Here is a 19,753-nt window from a genome sequence, read left to right on the forward strand (position 1 = left end):
AACTCTGTTCACAGAACATTGTATAGACTTAGTGATTTTCGACGTTGTACTGAGGTTGTGTGTCATATAGACACTCTGAGCATCTCAGGTCCCGAGCTGTAGCTTATGACCTAATTTGTACTGGTTTCTGTGTATTGTCACAGTCAGGGTTTTTCCTATGCTGAACTTAGATTCAGTAGTATGGGAGTTTTGTAACTTTTGTGGAGGATCTGCTGATGGTCCCTACTTAGTGTCGTTATATTATCTCCTTGATCCTGATTGTGTCGCAGTCGCTTGTTATATGGCTATTGGGCTTAGCATTCTTTTCATTGTTCAAGCAGACTGTTCTGGTTGCCAGTCAGTCAAGAAGTTAGTTTATGAGAGGACTTTGTCAGTCACTTGTTTAAGTCTAGTCGAGTCGTGAGACATAGCGAACTACTTAGAGCACTTACACGCATACACAAACTTACTTGTACATATTTGTAATATCTTATTAAATGTTAATGTACCAGACGGTACTTAAGAATTATAAATGTGATATGTGCTTTCAGCACAATAATATTGAACTCGAGAGATTGATTTTATTTTGATTGCTGTGATTAATTTAATTTGATAATATACCTTTAGACTTAATAAATTTATTAAATTTTAATTTCTCTAGTTAGTAGCCTACCAGTTGTAATCCTGAAGCACTATTGAATAATACTGAATTTTAATGGATAATTGGACAAGGATACTGACTACTTGTTACGAAAACCCAGTAACAGGCTGGATGCTAGAAGGGCAGTCCTTTCTAGTATTCACTGGAGATCTCTAAGCTTTTAGAATCGCGTTTTTTGTAACATCCTTTCCCTTGGAACAGCATATGACACACTACCAGACCACAGGCTACGTCGTATATACTGCCACTTCACTGGGAAATATTCACCCTCACTGTCGCAACTAGAACTGCTTTCACTAGCTTTGAAATTACTATCACTATCACTTTCACTGCTCACATCTGAGTCTTGTACACAGGCAAATAGTTTCCTCTTTTGTCCTGGTACAGGTGAACCATGGAATTCTCTTTCACTGACACTTCCATCACTGTTAGAGTTATCACCTGGGAACAAAAGACCTCCAATCTGCCGAGGAGTGAGGTACTTCTTACTGCAAGGCATGGTGAAAATGGACTACCAAGATGGCATTCCCACAATGCATTACTGAGTCCCAGATTTTTTTCACGGGGTGCACACCCACCACTCAGACCCATTCTCTCTCATGTAGGCCTACCAGCTTTCTCCCACTTGATTTGAAGCCGCTAGAATTTACGCGTATAAATACGTCAGAAACAGTGGCGCATTAAGACAGTTGAATTCACTGACTAAAAGCTTCTATCCTATTTTAGCCCATTCTAAAGCACATCCAGCAAGAAGAAGCCCATATGAGTCGGCTATCATCCAGGTTTATACATACTAAGGGTAAAGGGACAACAAGTGTAAGGAGACTGACCAATACAACTGCACCCATTTGGGATCAGGTCCAAGTTCTTCGGGTGAGAGCCAAAGTTGCTACCACTGAACTACAAGCCACTATCTTGGCAACAGTATTACTTCATATAATCTGACATTAATATTGGTTAACCAGGTGTCTAAGATCATGAACACAATCATTTTACTTACCGTTGAACGTTTAAGAGGTGCTGAAGTTGCAGAGTTTTTCATCAGTTTGGTCTCATGTCCTGTATACACCACCAGGCCAAACACCCAGTTGGTATTTTGTAATTTAGCTCCACGCAGCAGCACTTGGTCTGGGCTCAAAGGAATGGCTCTGTTCAGGGAATATCACAGTGACTACCTCGACACTTGTATGATGTTCATTTCTTGTATACAGAACATATAGCCTTGAGAAAATAACTTAATGACAATTTCTAGCTATGAAAGCTTGCCTAACTCTTCATAAAATAATGCTTCACTAACCTTCATATTGCACTCGTACTCTATGTATAAAAAATAAGAAATATAAATCTTTCTATACACTATACCATACATTTTTAAGTAAAAAAAGAAAAGTAAAATTTTAACTTTTTCTCTTTAGACAACATAAACATTCCTCCTTCATGCCTTTGCTTATCTGCTACTAAACAGTTTGACATTTCAATGGGCCAACAGGCCTGCTGCAGTGTTCCTCGATTCTTCTGTTCTATGTTTTTAATTCTCCAGTTTTCAGTAAATTACCTGTAACACTTAATAAATAGTAATATCTATTTGCAAATTATTATTACTTTTGCCTTTACATGCTGAAATAAAAAATAAAAAGTCAGCAAGACTTACGGCCGACTTAGCTCCTTCAGGTTGCCAGTAAACTGGTGAAGAAATCTATTAGGTGCTTCACATTCAACTTTGCCTGATAAATTCATAAGATCTCGAGCCTCCAAGAGGTGCGCTGTCTGGGGTAGGCCTTGACGAATTTTCAGGTTGGTTTCGCCATCTAGGTTGGCAGTTTCAACATAGCATAGCGCCTGGGGTTCACTAGGGGAAAACATTCATTTCTCATTAAAGAAGAAAAGATGATTAATTCAATAAATCTGTAGAAACATCAATAAAGAAATTTTAGTGTACAGTGCATGCATTGTAAAAGCTACCCAAGTAACCTACATATGCTGCATCAAAAATATATGCTTCAGATTAACAATGCAACTTCACAAAATAATTGATCACGACTGTATAATAAATGAGGAGGGAAGCCAGATCTTTGTTAGGTTAGGATGTGGTTCAGGTGATTTCCAGTTTAGATCCCCAAGCACTTATTCTTTAAGTGAAATAAGAATATATTAGAGTAACACAGAGTAATCATGTTTGAGGTACACTGTAAAATATCTTAGAATGTCCATTATTTTGGAAAGCTTCTTAGAAATGTGTTGGATGTGAGCACTGAATTTTTGTTTGTTGTCAATGTGTATACCTAAGAATTTAACCTTATTTTATCTTTCAATGTGTGCTTTATTTACTGAATATTTTTAGCTTTGTTCCCAACCACTATGTACAAGGTCTTGTCAAAACCAAGTGTGAGTTTATTGGTTGCTATCCAAGCAGATATCTTTATGAGCTTCTCTTAGCAAATTTAGTTCAGCCCAGAATTTAATTTATATAGCCTTATGCCTGGATGAATAACTTTTTGCTCTTTCTTTGAGTAATAATCCCAATCATTATTTTTTTTTGTCAATGGAGCCAAGGATGTTGTTGGTTAGCCATGGACTATTTTGTCTCACTGGTGTGACCCATCTGGTTTTAAAAGGATAATCATAATTAAAAACTATTGAATTTTTAGTAGAAATTTGTAGACACGAGTTAACGTCTGGATCATTGCTAAATTCTGTTTGCCAGTCAGTGATCCTGACTGCTATGGTCAAGTTATTCACTTATGCCTCATCATTGAGGCACCAATATAGTAACAGTCAGCTGTATTGTTGATGTGGTAATGATCATTTGTATTGTTGGTGATAATGACAGCTTCTAGAGGAGCTTTTGTATGTGTTCAGATGTGATTAGGTGAAGAAAAAATAAAAATTTCAGTTTTTTCTTCTGTTTTGGTTTGCTCTGCCTTGGTGGGAGACAGTTGCTGTGGTTAAAAAAAGAATATGGTTTAGGACATCAGTTACTTATGGGCCATGTGATTGAATGAGGTTGATGTTCAAGTCTCTATCAATTATTAATGGATATTCAATTAGTTTATTGCTTATTATTAACCCTTAAACTGTCCAAACGCAGATCTACGTTTATGCGCGTAGCACAATGAACTTTCTATTTTACGTGCTTTCTTATGTAAAAAAAACGTAGATCTATGTTTGGAGTGCTATGCACGTGAACGTAGATCTACGTTTGGACAATTTAAGGGTTAAAGATAGAAAATTGAAGGTGAACATAGATAAGAGTAGGGTGATGAGGGCATCAAATGATTTAGATAAAGAAAAATTGGATATCACATTAGAGGGAGGGAGTATGAAAGAAGTGAATGTTTTCAGATATCTGGAAGTTGATTTGTCAGTGGATGGGTTTATGAAGGATGAGATTAACCACAGAGGCAAAAAGAATGTACACTCTTATATGGGTATGAAGCATGGGTTGTAAATGCTGCAGCGAGGAGGCAGCTGGAGGCAGTGGAGATGTCCTGTCTAAGGGCAATGTGTGAAGTAAATATTATGCAGAGAATTCATAGTGTGGAAATTAAGAGTAGGGAAAGAAAGACAAGGTAGGGGTCGTTCTTGAAAAAGTTGGAGGGAGGGGGTAAAGGAGGTTTTGTGGGCAAGGGGCTTGGGCTTCCAGCAAGTGTGCATCAGTGTGTTAGATAGGAGTGAATAGAGACAAATAGTTTTTAGGACCTATCGAGATGTTGGAGTATGAGCAAGGTAATATTTTGTGAAGGGATTCAAGGAAACCAGTTAGCCAGACTTGAATCATGGAAATGGGAAGTACAATGCCTGCACTTTAAAGGAGGGGGTTTGGGATATTGGCAATTTGGAGGGACATCTAAACTGTCGTATCTGAGCGCCTCTGCAAAGATAATGATTATGTATGAGTGATGGTGAAAGTGTTGAATGCTGATGCAACTTTTTTTTATTCTTTTTGGGTTTGTCTTTCTTTTTGGGTCACTCTGCCTCGGTGGGAAACAGCTGACATTTAAAAAAAAAAAAAAAAAAAAAAAAAAAAGTCTTTCAGATTATCACCAAAGATTTGTATGTTATGTGATAATCTGTAAACAGCTCCCATTGTGACTGGGGGACTAAGTTTTTGGATGTAAATTGTGCAAATGTGTATTCCTAAGTTTGTTTCTGGTGCAGGTTGAAATAATACACAACACATTTCAATTTCAACTTCCCTTTTAATCAGTCCTACAGCAATGAATGGTTGTGTACCCAGATAAGTTATAGTTGCTTATAATATCAGGTTTTACCCAGATTCCTTTTAAAATATTCAAAGTTAAGTTTGCATTTAGTGACACTAGGAACACAAAGTGCCTACTGTACTTCAAGATCTGGCATTGTAGTTAAATAATGAGATGCTGTTGGTGTTACTGAAGATAGTTAAAGCTAGGCTAGCTGTATAATATTTGCTGTCTTGGTATGTAGTGAAGAGATTATTACAGAGATCAGTTCAGGATCAATATTAGCATTCTCGGACTGTAATATGACAATAAGGAATTAACATTAAGGTACTTAGTTATCCAAAGAAGTTTGGCCAGAGAGTCTAGCCTTAATGTACTTACTTCACCTGTGCTCTTCAATGTGGCCATTTTACTAATACTGTAGGGCCCCGCTTTTCGGCGTTTTGCCTTATTGTGTTCCGCTAATACGGTGATCTCAAATTATGATCAAAACTTTCTATACGGCAAGTGGTCTTTCAAATACGGCACGTGCCACCCAGTTTGTTTATATTCTCCATGAGCACATCTCTATTATGTAATAATAATCACTCTTGGGCACAGTAAATGTCTAGTTTTACGTAAATATAAACATTTTCATTAATTCATCTATGATATTTTCTTGAAAATTATATAAGAAACATGTTATATAGCATATAAACATACTGTTTATATGCTTTGGAGGTGTGGTTGCTGAGTGGAGGGAAAACATTACATAATACTAATAATAAATACCCTTAGGCACATTAAATGTCTTATTTTACGTTAATATAGACATTTTCATTAATCCATCTATGATATTTTCTTCAAAATTATATAAGAAACATGTTACATAGCATATAAACATTTTAGGTTTATATACTATGGAGGTGTAGTAGCCAGGTGGAGGGGAAACATTACGTTACTCCCCTTAATACATAACACTTTTGTTTACATTTCTCGGCTTGAATTATTCATTACTTTTTCCTTTGTTTATGACAGAATCTAAAGGTAGTTGTTAGAAACAATTAAACTCAGTGAACATGGTATGTCGATGGTAATAATATGGCTCTGGGCCGCATTAAATATCGTGTAGCTATGTAGGTAGGTGTAGGTATGTAGCCCAGGTGGACTACATACCTACATTATTATTATAACTGATAATTATACATATGAGTAGCTGTACCTAAGTATGCCTTCACTCAATGCATCATTTCTTCTAAAAATAATGTTACTTGAGAATGGGAGTGTTTCTCTTTATTTATTCTACTGTATCAACGTGGAGACAACCCATACACAACGTAAAGTGACGAAAACCAGACGCGTTTGTCTGGTTTGTTTACATTACGTGTGGGTGGGGTGGGGAGGGCTGCCCTTCCTGGCTACCCATACTTCCTAACCTGACTTCCTAAAAATAAAACTCACCTCTCACCCTACATTAAGACTACAAATATTTTAAGGTAATTAATGAATGTGCTGTAAATATATTTTATCACTCTGGGGAGCTTTAATTAAATATCGTAGTACATTACGTGTGGGTGGGGTGGGGAGGGCTTCCCTGGCTGGATTCCATACTTCCCAAACCTGACTTCCTACAAATAAAACTCACCTCTCACTCAACATTAAGACTACAAACATTTTAAGGTAATTACTGAATGTACTGTACATATATTTTATCGCTCTGGGGAGCTTTAATTAAATGTAGTATATTATGTGTGGGTGGGGTGGGCTGACCTGGCTGGCTACCATACCTCCCAAACCTGACTTCCTACAAATTAAACTCACCTCTCACCCTACATTAAGACTACAAATATTTTAAGGTAAGTAATGGGTGTACTGTGCATGTATTTTACTTTTTAATGTTTTTAATGCCTAGTTATATTGCCAACGTAATATATGTTAGTGTAAACTTGTTACCTGACATTTATATGCATTTATAAGTGGAAAAAATGGCGTTCTGCTTTCCGGCGATGTCTGCTTTCCAGCAGCAGCCTGGAGCCTAACCTGCCGAATAAGTGGGGCCCTACTGTACTATTAAGTTTCCAGCTCTCAATATCAAATATTTATATGTAAAGAAACAAATACAGACATAGGTAAGGAACAATGTACTTATAATGTACATAGTAACACTTTACAAGTTTCATATTACTTTATCTACCTTAAGTACCTGATGCACACCCAGTAATTGTAAGCAGACAACTTTTTAATCAATATTAAAAATAAGCAACTGATTAAAGTTGTTAAGCCCCAATTGCAGAGGATAATTAGGATAAATAATACTGTATGTACCTAACACTAGAGCTAAATTTGTTCAAATTTACCTGGATGCTAATAAGACCAGATCTGCAGGGAAGAACTTGTTGTTATGGACCTTAACAATATCGCCAACTTGAATGTGTCGCCACTTGATCCACTGCCACTGACCATCTTTAAGAACTTCAATTTCACGTTTATTTAATTCATCGTCTGCTCTGTGACGTTTCTGAAAAAAAAATGAAAGCAGGTCTGCCAAAAGTATAAAACCTATCCCCACTGAAAAGAAACAAGAGAGAAAGTGCAATGACATCCAGGAATGTGGAAGATTATATCAACAGAAGGAGAGGTTGATACAGTGTGAGGAGTACTCAAGTGGGAGACACAATGCTGCTGTAAGGTACATGGTAATATTCATTCAGGTCAACATCCCTGGGTGTTAGTTGAATGCTGTGGGTTAATTCCCAAGGGTTGTTAGTACCCTGGATAGGGATGGGCTTTGCAATGAATTGATGGTAGGCAGGCAGAGGTTGATAAAGAATTGTAGATAATATTTACTCTTGTTGTTGCAGTCTCCCACTGCCCACATTTGATGCACGTAAACTCTCCTTCCCACCTCTGCTTGCCTTCCTCCATCCCTGCCAACTCAGTTCCAACATACCCTCCATTTCCCTGTCTTGTCTTTGGGCTGAGGCCCATCCATGGACACCAACCATCATACACATATCGTATCAAATTTTTCATCACAACTCAAAACTAAATTCCTTTATGAGTACTGTAAATCATACCTCAACATTATCATGACTGATGCCCATTGTAACTTAAGGGAAAACTGTATATGAAAGTCAAGAGTGTATTTGCAAGGATTATAAAAACATTAGCTGACATCTCTTCTCAGAATACTAGTAAAGACTTTCTTATCTGACCTCTCCGAATTAGCAAACACTTTGCATGAAGCCTATGACCACCCCAATATAGAAACCAGGAATTATGACTATGTTTAACCCTTTGACTGTCGCGGCCGTATATATACGTCTTACAAGGTACCGTGTTTGACGTATATATACTCATAAATTCTAGCGGCTTCGAATCAAGCAGGAGGAAGCTGGTAGGCCTACATGTGAGAGAATGGGTCTGTGTGGTCAGTGTGCACCATATAAAAAAAATCCTGGAGCACGCAGTGCATAATGAGAAAAAAAAAACTCCGACCGTTTTTTTTTAATTAAAATGCCGACTTTGAGGTCTATTTTCGTATAGTATTTATGGTTGTATTCTCGTTTTGTTGGTCTCATTTGATAGAATGGAAGACATATTATAGAAATAGAGATAATTTTGATTGATTTTACTATAAAAAGAACCTAGAAATGGAGCTCAAAGTAGGGGAAATGTTTGATTTTTGCCAATGTTCAAAAGTAAGCAAATGATGCCATTTTCCAGTAAATGTCCAACTAGCCATTCTAATATGCAGTCATGAATGGGTTGATGTTATTTATACAATTATTACAGTATTGCAGTAGTCTGCATAATAGTAAGTCTTCAATTTTTTGTTTGAATAAAAATTCAAAATAGAAAGCAAGAGTAATATCAGAGGGGCCTGGAAACACGACTGATGAGCAAAGAAAATGTTATTTTAGAGCCAGGAATGTCTGCATTGTTCATTCTGGACCTTATTTTGAAATTGTCATATTTTTTAGTTTTCGTGAAATTGGCCAAATTGCAAATTTCTGACCACATTATTAGGTAGTTGAAATCGGTAAATGGGCAGTTTCTTGTACTCAATCGATAGAAAAAATGGAGTTCTAAAGAAATAGCTATGAGTTTGTGCGACTGAAACAATGGAATTAGCCAAAATGTTACTTTGCTCACACTCCAACAGCATGTCAAGTATTAAAAACCATTCGTCTCCATTCATTCCTATCAAACACGCTCACGCACGCCTGCTGGAAGTCCAAGCCCCTCGCACACAAAACCTCCTTTACTCCCTCCCTCCAACCTTTCCTAGGCCGACCCCTACCCCGCCTTCCTTCCACTACAGACTGATACACTCTTGAAGTCATTCTGTTTCGCTCCATTCTCTCTACATGTCCGAACCACCTCAACAACCCTTCCTCAGCCCTCTGGACAACAGTTTTGGTAATCCCGCACCTCCTCCTAACTTCCAAACTATGAATTCTCTGCATTATATTCACACCACACATTGCCCTCAGACATGACATCTCCACTGCCTCCAGCCTTCTCCTCGCTGCAACATTCATCACCCATGCTTCACACCCATATAAGAGTGTTGGTAAAACTATACTCTCATACATTCCCCTCTTTGCCTCCAAGGACAAAGTTCTTTGTCTCCACAACTCCTAAGTGCACCACTCACCCTTTTCCCCTCATCAATTCTATGATTCACCTCATCCTTCATAGACCCATCTGCTGACATGTCCACTCCCAAATATCTGAATACATTCACCTCCTCCATACTCTCCCCCTCCAATCTGATATCCAATCTTTCATCACCTAATCTTTTTGTTATCCTCATAACCTTACTCTTTCCTGTATTCACTTTTAATTTTCTTCTTTTGCACACCCTACCAAATTCATCCACCAATCTCTGCAACTTCTCTTCAGAATCTCCCAAGAGCACAGTGTCATCAGCAAAGAGCAACTGTGACAACTCCCACTTTATGTGTGATTCCTTATCTTTTAACTCCACGCCTCTTGTCAAGACCCTCGCATTTACTTCTCTTACAACCCCATCTATAAATATATTAAACAACCACGGTGACATCACACATCCCTGTCTAAGGCCTACTTTTACTGGGAAATAATTTCCCTCTTTCCTATGTACTCTAACTTGAGCCTCACTATCCTCGTAAAAACTCTTCACTGCTTTCAGTAACCTACCTCCTACACCATACACCTGCAACATCTGCCACATTGCCCCCCTATCCACCCTGTCATATGCCTTTTCCAAATCCATAAATGCCACAAAGACCTCTTTAGCCTTATCTAAATACTGTTCACTTATATGTGAACCACTCACCTTTTTTTCCTTCATCAATTCTATGGTTAACCTCAGCAGTCAACTCTCAAATATCTGATCAATGTTCTTCATTTCCCCAAACTAGAGTTTCCTTTCATGCTTCAATGAGTCTACTGCTTTGAGTCCTGTCATCTGTCACTTTTCGTACAAAGGGAGGACCTCTCTCAAGTTTTCATCTCCTCTCTCATAGAGGTATGTGTCTGGAGCATACTTCAAGTGCCAATGAGTAATGCTCTTGATGAAATTTAATGTTAAATTCACCCTCATGACTAAACGCGTTTCTCTGACCCAGGTCACTGTACAAGCATGTCTGAGCCTTATTATAATTGGTCTGAGACTGCAGTCTTCGACACCACCATCATGTCTTAAACCTGGACCTCTATGTTCATCAATATAAAGTCTAGGGTATTTCTCAGTCTGGTCAGTTCAGCCATCTGCTACCTTAAGGCAAATTTATCACAAAGGTTTAATAATTTTGTTGTGTGAGATTGTTCCTCTAAATTAGCTCCAGGGACACACTATAATTCCAGTCCTTGCTACATTCTTTCATTTAAGATGTCTTAAATTAACCAAGGAAGAAGATATTTGAGTCTGGGTTAGGTAGGTTTTCAAAATAATGATTCATCTTTAATAGATAGCCTTGAACTGCTGGGAAGTTGTATCTGGCTATTTATATAGAAGCACAATAACTAGGTTCTGATTTAAAATTTTAACTGCTAAAAATCTGACTACATCATTTGAGGTGTTCAGTAGCTCAGTGTATACGAGTGACTATTTAACCCTTTGACTGTTTACGACGTATAAATACGTCTTACGAGCCAATGTTTCTGACGTATTTATACGCACAAATTCTAGCGGCTTCAAATCAAGCGGGAAAGGCCTGGTAGGCCTACATGAGAGAGAATGGGTCTCAGTGGTCGGTGTGCACCCTGTGAAAAAAATCTGGGACCCAGCGGTGCATTGTGGGAACGCCATCTTGTTAGTCCATTTTCACCATGCCTCTCAGTAAGAAGTTCCTCACTCCTCGGCGGATTGGAGGTCTTTTGTTCCCAAGTGATAGCTTTAACAGCGATGAAAATGTCAGTGACAGTGAATTCCAGGGTTTTGAAGCGAGTGTTACCGGAAAAAGTGCCCAGGATAACATAATTAGTGATGAAAACCCAGATGACCCACAACCTTCCACCTCTAGTGCTGGGCCGGCTTGTTCACGTTCACGTTCGCCTGTACCAGGACGAAAGAGGAAACTATTTGGTCGTGTACAACACCCAGACGTTAGCAGTGAATGTGATAGTGATAGTGATTTCAAGGTCATTGAAAGCAGTTCTAGTGACAGTGAGGGTGAATATTCCCCAGTGAAGCGGCAGTGTGTACGACGTAGCATGCGGTCTGGTAGTGTTTCATATGTTGTTCCAAGGGGAAGGAGAAACTCTGGGAGCACAACCCATGGCCCTGTACCACGACCTGATAGTGAAGGTGGACATTGTAACGATGGGTATGAATGATGTGAGTGAGGGAGCAGGCAGTGGTGGTGATAGTGAGGGTGGCACGGCCCATGTGGCACCATCAGCGGGCCACGCTACTACCCACGCTGCTGACTCTGCACAACAACCAGCCTCAGCCGACCCCACACTCCCACAACCTGCACAACCACAACCACGGTACAATATCCAGACCCCACCAGCAGACCGCATCTGGGATTGGCAGGACGGTGACGAGTTTGTTCCCAGTCCCCATGACTTTGATGAAACACAAAGTGGAATAAAGCCATCATGTCCACTTCGGAACAATGCCAGTGAACTGGACTGCTTTGAGTTATTCTTCGATGAACCCCTGATGGACATCATTGTCAGGGAAACAAACACATACTGTGATTACACCATGGCAAATACAATTCTCTCACCAATATCACGGCTACACAAGTGAAAGGACACAACTGTGGCAGAGATGTACCTGTTTTTTGCCACAATAATGCTTATGCCACATGTGTATAAGCACACTGTCACCACATACTGGGCAACAGAACGCCTGATTTCAACTCCAGGTTTTAGCGACATTGTAAGTGTCAATCGTTTCCTGATACTGTTACGTATGTTACACTTTTCAGACAAAACCAGGCCTGACAGAAGCGACAGGTTATATAAGATAAGAAATGTGTTTATGTACCTGAAACAAAAGTGCTGCATGTATTTTTATCCCTTCAGGAAGCTTGTTATTGATGAGTCCTTGATTTTATTCAAAGGAAGACTCTCATTCAAGCAATATATACCAAGCAAGAGGAAACGCTTTGGTATAAAGGTATTTGTACTGTGTGATTGCAGAAGTGGTCTAGTTTTGGATATCATTGTGTACACTGGCAGTAATACTTTGAGAGATACCATGAAGTTATTGGGTATCTCTGGTGATGTGGTTCGAACAATGATGGAACCATATCTTGGTAAGGGGCATATGTTATTTACTGATAACTAGTACACAAGCCCCTTACTCAGTGATTTCTTGCGAGTGAACTTGACAGACGTGTGTGGCACAGTGTGTCATAATTGTAAACATATGCCAAGGTTCGACGCTGGCACTTGCAGAGGCGAGGTGCAAGCCTTTGCTGCCAATGACATCATGGCATTTCGGTGGCATGACAAACGTGATGTCACATTGTTGACATCAGTTCACCGAAACGAAATGGTACATAGTGGCAGGCACAACAGAGAGACCAATGAACCCATTCTAAAGCCTGCAGCTGTCATGGACTACAACCTCAATATGCGCTTAGTGGACAAATGTGACATGCAGATTGGGTTTGCAGACTGTACGCAAGAGTTATAAGTGGTATGTAAAACTTTTTTTCCATCTTGTTGATATCTCTATGCTAAATGCTTATAACATATACAAGTTGAAGACCAACAAAACACCAAAATATGGTGAATTTTGCTTGTCAGTAATCAGACAAATAATCGCAAAGTACCAAGGAGCAACACCTGCAATAGACCAGCGCCCATGAAATTACCAACACACACCATCTCGTTTCAGGCCTGGTGATCACTACCCCATACAACTGCCTCCTACTACTGCCAAGAAAAATGCTCAGAAGAGGTGTTATGTATGTATGCATACCACAAAACGCCCACAAACACGCAGAGACACTCGTTTTATGTGTGAGGAGTGTCAAGTGCCCCTCTGCATATACCCATGTTTCAAAGAGTTCCACAAGCTGCAGCAGTTCTAGGAACGTGTTCAGTGACTGTACATATGTATATATATTATGGAACAATAGTAATAAACATTGTTTTGTATTGTTTGTTTGTGTAAACAAAGTGTATACACAAACTAATAGTGATAAAGTTTGTTCAGTTATTGTGTTGTAAACAATGAGTGTATATTTGAACAATGCACCTTACATTGGTCTCACAGGCCACATAAGTTACCTGGAACAGAAAAATATTGAAAAATGCAAGAAACCTTTGAATTAGAGTAAATAAAAGAATACTGGGTGGGCGGCAGTTGCCGCTGTTGCCGTACGCACGTCACTTTCTGCAAACTTTGCGGCTCCATATCTCGGTAAGTACTGATGGCAAAAAATTTTTTTTAGGCTTAAAACACTCAGAAAAATATTCCTAACATTTTCATAAGAAAAAATAATTTTTTTTTCGAATATTTGACGACATAGAATGACAGTTTCAGAGAGGGGCCTGAAACAGTCAAAGGGTTAACATCCAGGTCAACCCAGGAATCCAAATTTAAGTTATTAAATTGCATGTACAGTAGTGTGCAAATTAATAAGGACAGGAGTAAACTCTGTGATTATCTTGTAACATGTCTTAATCTCTGGCTTAATTAATGTAGTCTGGGGTCTTTTCTTTTCAGAAGTTTGCTACCGGCTTCTGGCAACCATCCAGCTGTGGTGTTATGCTGCGACCCTCGGCAGTGCTACATGAGCTGCTGTTCTGTGAGGCTATTCCAGCAAGTGTGCTCCATGAGTGAATGTGGTTTTACCAAATTCTCCCTTTCAATTCATGATGGGTGTATTGTAGCTCTTAGAAAACATGCTGATTTGAGTATCAGACAGATCGTCGAAAATTTGAGCCTATCAAAGTCAATTGTTGGTTGGATTTTGAAGAGAGATGATGACACTGGTGATTGTGGAGCACTGTATCGAGGTAGATGTGGAAGAAAATGGAAGACAACACCACACAATGACAAGGTTATCATAAGAAAGTGTGTCAAGAATCCCAGGAAAACCTGCAAAGATGTACAGAGAGATCTGGCTTCAGCTGGCATAAATATTGATTCTTCAACTGTTTGACAAAGGCTCCTCAAAATTGGCAGAAGACCCAAAAATCTGATAAAAAAAGCAATTATTGACTGCTATGAAGAAAATATGGTTTTGGTGGGCACTCGATCATGAGGTATAGATGACAGATGAATAGAGAAAAGTTATATTTTCAGATGAGGTGCAGTCTGAAGTACACAGGTACAGATCAGCGGTAGTGAGACAGAGCAAAGGCGAACCTCTTCAGAATGGACAAATTCAACAAGCACCAAAATACCCACCTAAGATGTTTTGGGGCACTTTTACTGCTAAAGGCCCTGGAGGCTTGTTATTGTTGAGGGAATGATGAAGTGACAAATACAAGGCAATCCTGGTAACTCATTTGCTTCCCACTGTGGACAGAGACTTTCATGATGGAGACGGCAATTTTCAGCATTATCATGCTCCATACCACACTCCCAGAAAAATGGTGACATTCTTCAGAGAGAGAGTAGGCTAATCGTTCTAAATTGGCCTGGAAACTCTCCTGACCTCAACTCAATTGAGAATCTAAAGGCAATAACCAAACACAGGACGATTCAACTGTGGAGAAGTTAACTGCTGCTGTTATTAGGACCTAGTTCCACAGCCAAGATCTTGCCAAAGTGTGTTCAATATTGGTTGATTCTATGCCAAAGCATGCAGCAATGCTTATAAAAGCAAAGGGTAATCATATCTCTTATTAAATTGATTATCCATCGTATCATTGCCATGTATTTTTCAAATGAACATTAATTTTCCAAATAAATGTTTCATCTCATCACTGTCCCAATTAGTATGCAAACTACTGTAGTCTTGTAAAAGCTCCAACCATTGCATGTGACTGCCTTATACATTTGCAAACACAAAAGATGATACATTGCTAACTGCTGTGGTGAGAGGCTAGTTCATTGGACTTGGTATCAGTGGCTCTGATGAGCCAGTCACTGGCTATGATTCAAGTCCAGAATGGCTCCTAAGTGGTGATACCATACATTATTAATATTTCTCACCATTCTTTTCTGCTATCTGACACTAAAAAATCACTGTTGGCTGCAAAATAATAGTTTGAATGTTCAGACTGGTGTACACCTCTTACCTTCCCTGTGGAAGGCTGTACAGTATGAATCACAGCACTGTCCTTCATTTACTAAACTGCAGCATAATCTTTTATTTTTTTATGGTTTTTGGGTTCTGAGTTCCTAACCAGTGTACTTGCTTAATTTGTACCAAAGCCAGAACCAAAACTGACAGAATCATCACCAGCACTGATACTACCACCAGCTGCACTAGTGAAACACCTACATAAACCCTAGAACCATGAGGGTTGCCAACACTAGTATCACCAGTACTGGTACTGGTAGCAATACATTGTAAGCAACAATAATTGACTTCAGTGGGTTATCCTGGCTTACTAACCTTTTGGGAATAATCCAAATAAAGTCTTCTCTTAAGGCCATAGTACCGAAGGCCAGTGTCAGTTTGACTTGGCCCGGATCAACCCAGGGTTCTTGAGATGTAATTATCCGGACTATTCATAATGTTACTATGGCTGTATACTTTACTTATAAAGAATGCTTTCAAAAGCTTAAAACCATGCTAGCATACTGGTAAGCCTTTATGAGGCCTGAGGCACTTAGTAGTACAAGGAGATAATATCATAACAAGAACACAGGTGCTTACTATGTCCTCAGCAATTTCTTTGATGGCAGAGACCACCAGGATGCATATTAGTGGCACCAGTGTTGTATATCGTCCAGTCGGAGAAACTCCAGGGATTTGCTGCAACACAATAACATACATAGTAAATAGAAGCTAATAATACAGTTTATAACATAAATAATATGTGCAAGAATTATTTTTACCTCTTTCTTCAACATCTTTAAAAATTTTAATTTAATTGACTTCAGTTCTCCAAATTGAAAATCAACCAAATTTTATTTTCCCCTAAAAAATAAGTGGCCAAAATAATTCACAATGAACTGACAGCTTGGAAGGGAAACTTTAGATAATGTTTGTTCCATTTTGTACTATTACTGTGACAATATATTGGTTCTGGAGTCCAAATTACTCTAAAATTTAATCTCCAAATTGTGGAAAAGTTGTAAATATTTTTCTTTCTTAGTACTCTGCTCACTGGCTTACATAATAACAATTATTTATTCATGATACGACAAAAAAATTATAAAAAATCCAAATCACTTACTAGAATAATTATGAATATTTAAATAACAGAGAAAAGACAGGTTAACAGATATAAGTGTTGGAAGCTGATATTTATTCAGCACATAGGCAGAGGCTGTTTAGTCTCTTTGTTGAGATCTGCTTCGTTTTCATTAGATAAAGTCTATTATAGAGGTCATGGGTTTTGTGTAGGAATATTTTGAAACATTCATCAATATTGTGGCTGTCCGCTATTCGCTCAGCCAGTCAATATTATGTAAAGCAGTATTAAACTTATTTACTGATGACTCATCATGTAGTCAAAAAGAGATCTTGGTTGTGTCATGAAGCAGTCTATCTAAGTTGGTTATGAGAAAAGTTGGATAGTGGTACATAGTGTTGTCTGTGATTATGCCTGCTTCTAGTGGGGATGTAGTATTAGCCCAGATATGATCAAGTAGTGAGGCACTTGTTTCAGAGATTCTTGTTGGTTTCATTATAGATGGCAGTAGCAAGCAACTGCTCATGGTGTTTGTGAAATCCACTTCTTTGGGATCAGTTGCTTGAATGAGGTTTATATTAAAGTCACCAGCAATACACCAGCAATGCACAATATATCCCCTGTCATGCACAATACACCCCCCATGATGCACGCTACACCCCATCATTTACATTTCACCCCCCCCTCAGGCACACTTCACTCCCTCATACACACTTCACCCCCCCTCATACACACACACACAAACATAGCTAGGAGTGAACCTAGTAACGAGCAGTCAAGCAGCAGAGCCAGGAACTGAGACTTAACCACTGTAATCACATGGTGCTAGCCTAGTTGACCAGGCTAGCACCAGACAGGCCTGGCCCATGGTGTACTCACCTATTTATGGTTGCAGGGGTCGAGACATAGCTCCTGGCCCCAACTCTTCACTGATTGCTACTAGGTCCTCTCTCTCCTTGCACCATGAAGTTTATCATACCTCGTCTTAAAACTATGTATGGTTCCTGCCTCCACTACATCACTTGCCAGACTATTCTATTTCCTGACAACTCTATGATTCAAGAAATACTTCCTAACATCTCTTTGACTCATCTGAGTCTTCAACTTCCAACTGTCACCCCTTGTTTCTGTGTCCCATCTTTGGAACATCCTGTCTCTGTCCACCTTATCTATTCCTCACAGTATTTTGTGTCATTATCATGTCACCACTAACCCTCCTGTCCTCCAGTGTCGTCAGGCCGATTTCCCTTAACCTTCCTTCGTAGGACATTCCCCTTAGCTCTGGAACTAGCCTTGTTGCAAACCTTTGCACTTTCTCTAATTTCTTGACGTGCTTGACCAGGTGCGAGTTCCAAATTGGTGCTGCATACTCCAGTAAGGGCTTGATGTACATGGTGTACAGAGTCTTGAATGATTCCTTACTGAAGTATTGGAATGCTATTCTCAGGTTTGCTAGGCATCCATATGCTGCAGCAGTTATCTGGTTGATGTGTGCTTCCAGTGATGTGCTCGGTATTATACTCACCCCAAGATCTTTTTCCTTGAGTGAGGTTTGCAGTCTTTGGCCAGCTAGCCTGCACTCTGTCTGCAGTCTTCTTTGCCCTTCCCCATGACTTTGCGTTTGGCGGGGTTAAATTCGAGAAGCCAGTTGCTGAACCACGCGTCCAGCCTGTCCAGGTCTCTCTCTAGTCCTGCCTGATCCTCATCTGATTTAATTCTCCTCATTAACTTCACATTGTCTGCAAACAGGGACACTTCTGAGTCCATCACTTCCATCATGTCATTCACATATACCGAAAATAGAACTGGTCCTAGGACTGACCCCTGTGGGACCCTGCTCATCACAAGTGCCCCCTGTGATACCTCATCATGTATGATAACTCATTGTTGCCTCCCTGTTGGGTATTCTCTGATCCAATGCAGTGCCCTTCCTGTTATACGTGTGCGTGCATGCATGTGCATGCGTGCGTGTGCTCACCTAATTGTGGTTGCAGGGATTGAGTCAGCTCCTGGCCCCATCTCTTCACTGGTTGCTACTAGGTCCTTTCTCTCTACCATATCTCATCTTAAAACTATGTATGGATCCTTCCTCCACTACATCACTTTCCAGACTATTCCACTTCCTGACAACTCTATGGCTGAAGAAATACTTCCTAACATTCCTCTGATGCCTCTGAGTCTTCAACTTCCAATTATGACCCCTTGTTAAGGTGTCCCATCTCTGGAACATCCTGTCTTTCTCCATCTTGTCAATTTCTCGCAGTATTTTTTATATCGTTATCATGTCTCCCTTATCCTCCAGTGTCATCAGGTAGATTTCCCTTAGCCTTTCTTCATAGGACATTTCCCTTGTGCTGCAGCAGTTATTTCGTTGATGTATGCCTCAGGAGATGTGCTAGGTATGATACTGGCCCCAAGATCCTTTTCCTTGAGCGTGATTTGTAGCCTTTAACCCCCTAGCCTGTACATTGTCTGCAGTCTTCTTCGACCTTCGACTTTGCACTTGGTGGGGGTTTAACTCCAGGAGACAGTTGCTGGACCAGGCTTGTAGCCTGTCCAGATCCCTTTGTAGTCCTACGTGATCCTCATCTGACTTAATTCTTTGCATTAACTTCACATACACATACAGGGACACACCTGAATCTATCCCTTCTATCATGTCATTCACACATACCAGAAACAGCACCAGCAGGGGTGCCACAAGTACACTGTGAGACAATACAATAAGTGTCTTGGGCCCAAGAATGTTTAACTGCCTACCAGCATACATAAGGGGGATTACCAATAGACCTCTGGCTGTCTTTAAGAAGGCACTGGACAGGAACCTAAAGTCAGTACCTGACCAGCCAGGCTGTGGTTCATATGTCAGTTTGTCTGTGGCCAGCAGTAACAGCCTGGTTGATCAGACCCTGATTCACAAGGCCTGGTCTCAGACCGAGCTGCAGGGGCGTTGACCCCCCCAAAACCCTGTCCAGGTATACTCCAGGTCTCCAGCCCTAGGACTGACCCCTGTGGGACCCCACTCATCACAGGCGCCCACTCTGACACCTTGTCACATACCATCACTCATTGTTTCCTTCCTGTCAGGTATTCTCTGATCCACTACAGTGCCTTTCCTGTTATTCCTGCCTGTTCCTCTAGCTTTTGCACTAATCACTTGCATGGA

General features: G+C 39.8%; 1 protein-coding gene across 10 annotated transcripts in view; it reads right to left on the reverse strand.

The window, feature by feature from the left end:
• ATP8A (ATPase phospholipid transporting 8A1) overlaps window positions 1-19,753 on the reverse strand; it is an 817,844-nt gene that overhangs the window by 311,895 nt on the left and 486,196 nt on the right. For all 10 annotated transcript variants that reach the window (XM_070092196.1, XM_070092203.1, XM_070092201.1 and 7 more), the window contains 4 exons: window positions 16,107-16,205; window positions 7,179-7,339; window positions 2,292-2,489; window positions 1,641-1,788 (listed from right to left, as the gene is read on the reverse strand). In XM_070092196.1, coding sequence (XP_069948297.1) covers window positions 1,641-1,788; window positions 2,292-2,489; window positions 7,179-7,339; window positions 16,107-16,205 — 606 coding nt within the window. The remainder of the gene's footprint in view (window positions 1-1,640; window positions 1,789-2,291; window positions 2,490-7,178; window positions 7,340-16,106; window positions 16,206-19,753) is intronic.

Source organism: Cherax quadricarinatus, chromosome 38, assembly GCF_038502225.1.
Source record: "Cherax quadricarinatus isolate ZL_2023a chromosome 38, ASM3850222v1, whole genome shotgun sequence".
NCBI classification, from domain to species: domain Eukaryota; kingdom Metazoa; phylum Arthropoda; class Malacostraca; order Decapoda; family Parastacidae; genus Cherax; species Cherax quadricarinatus.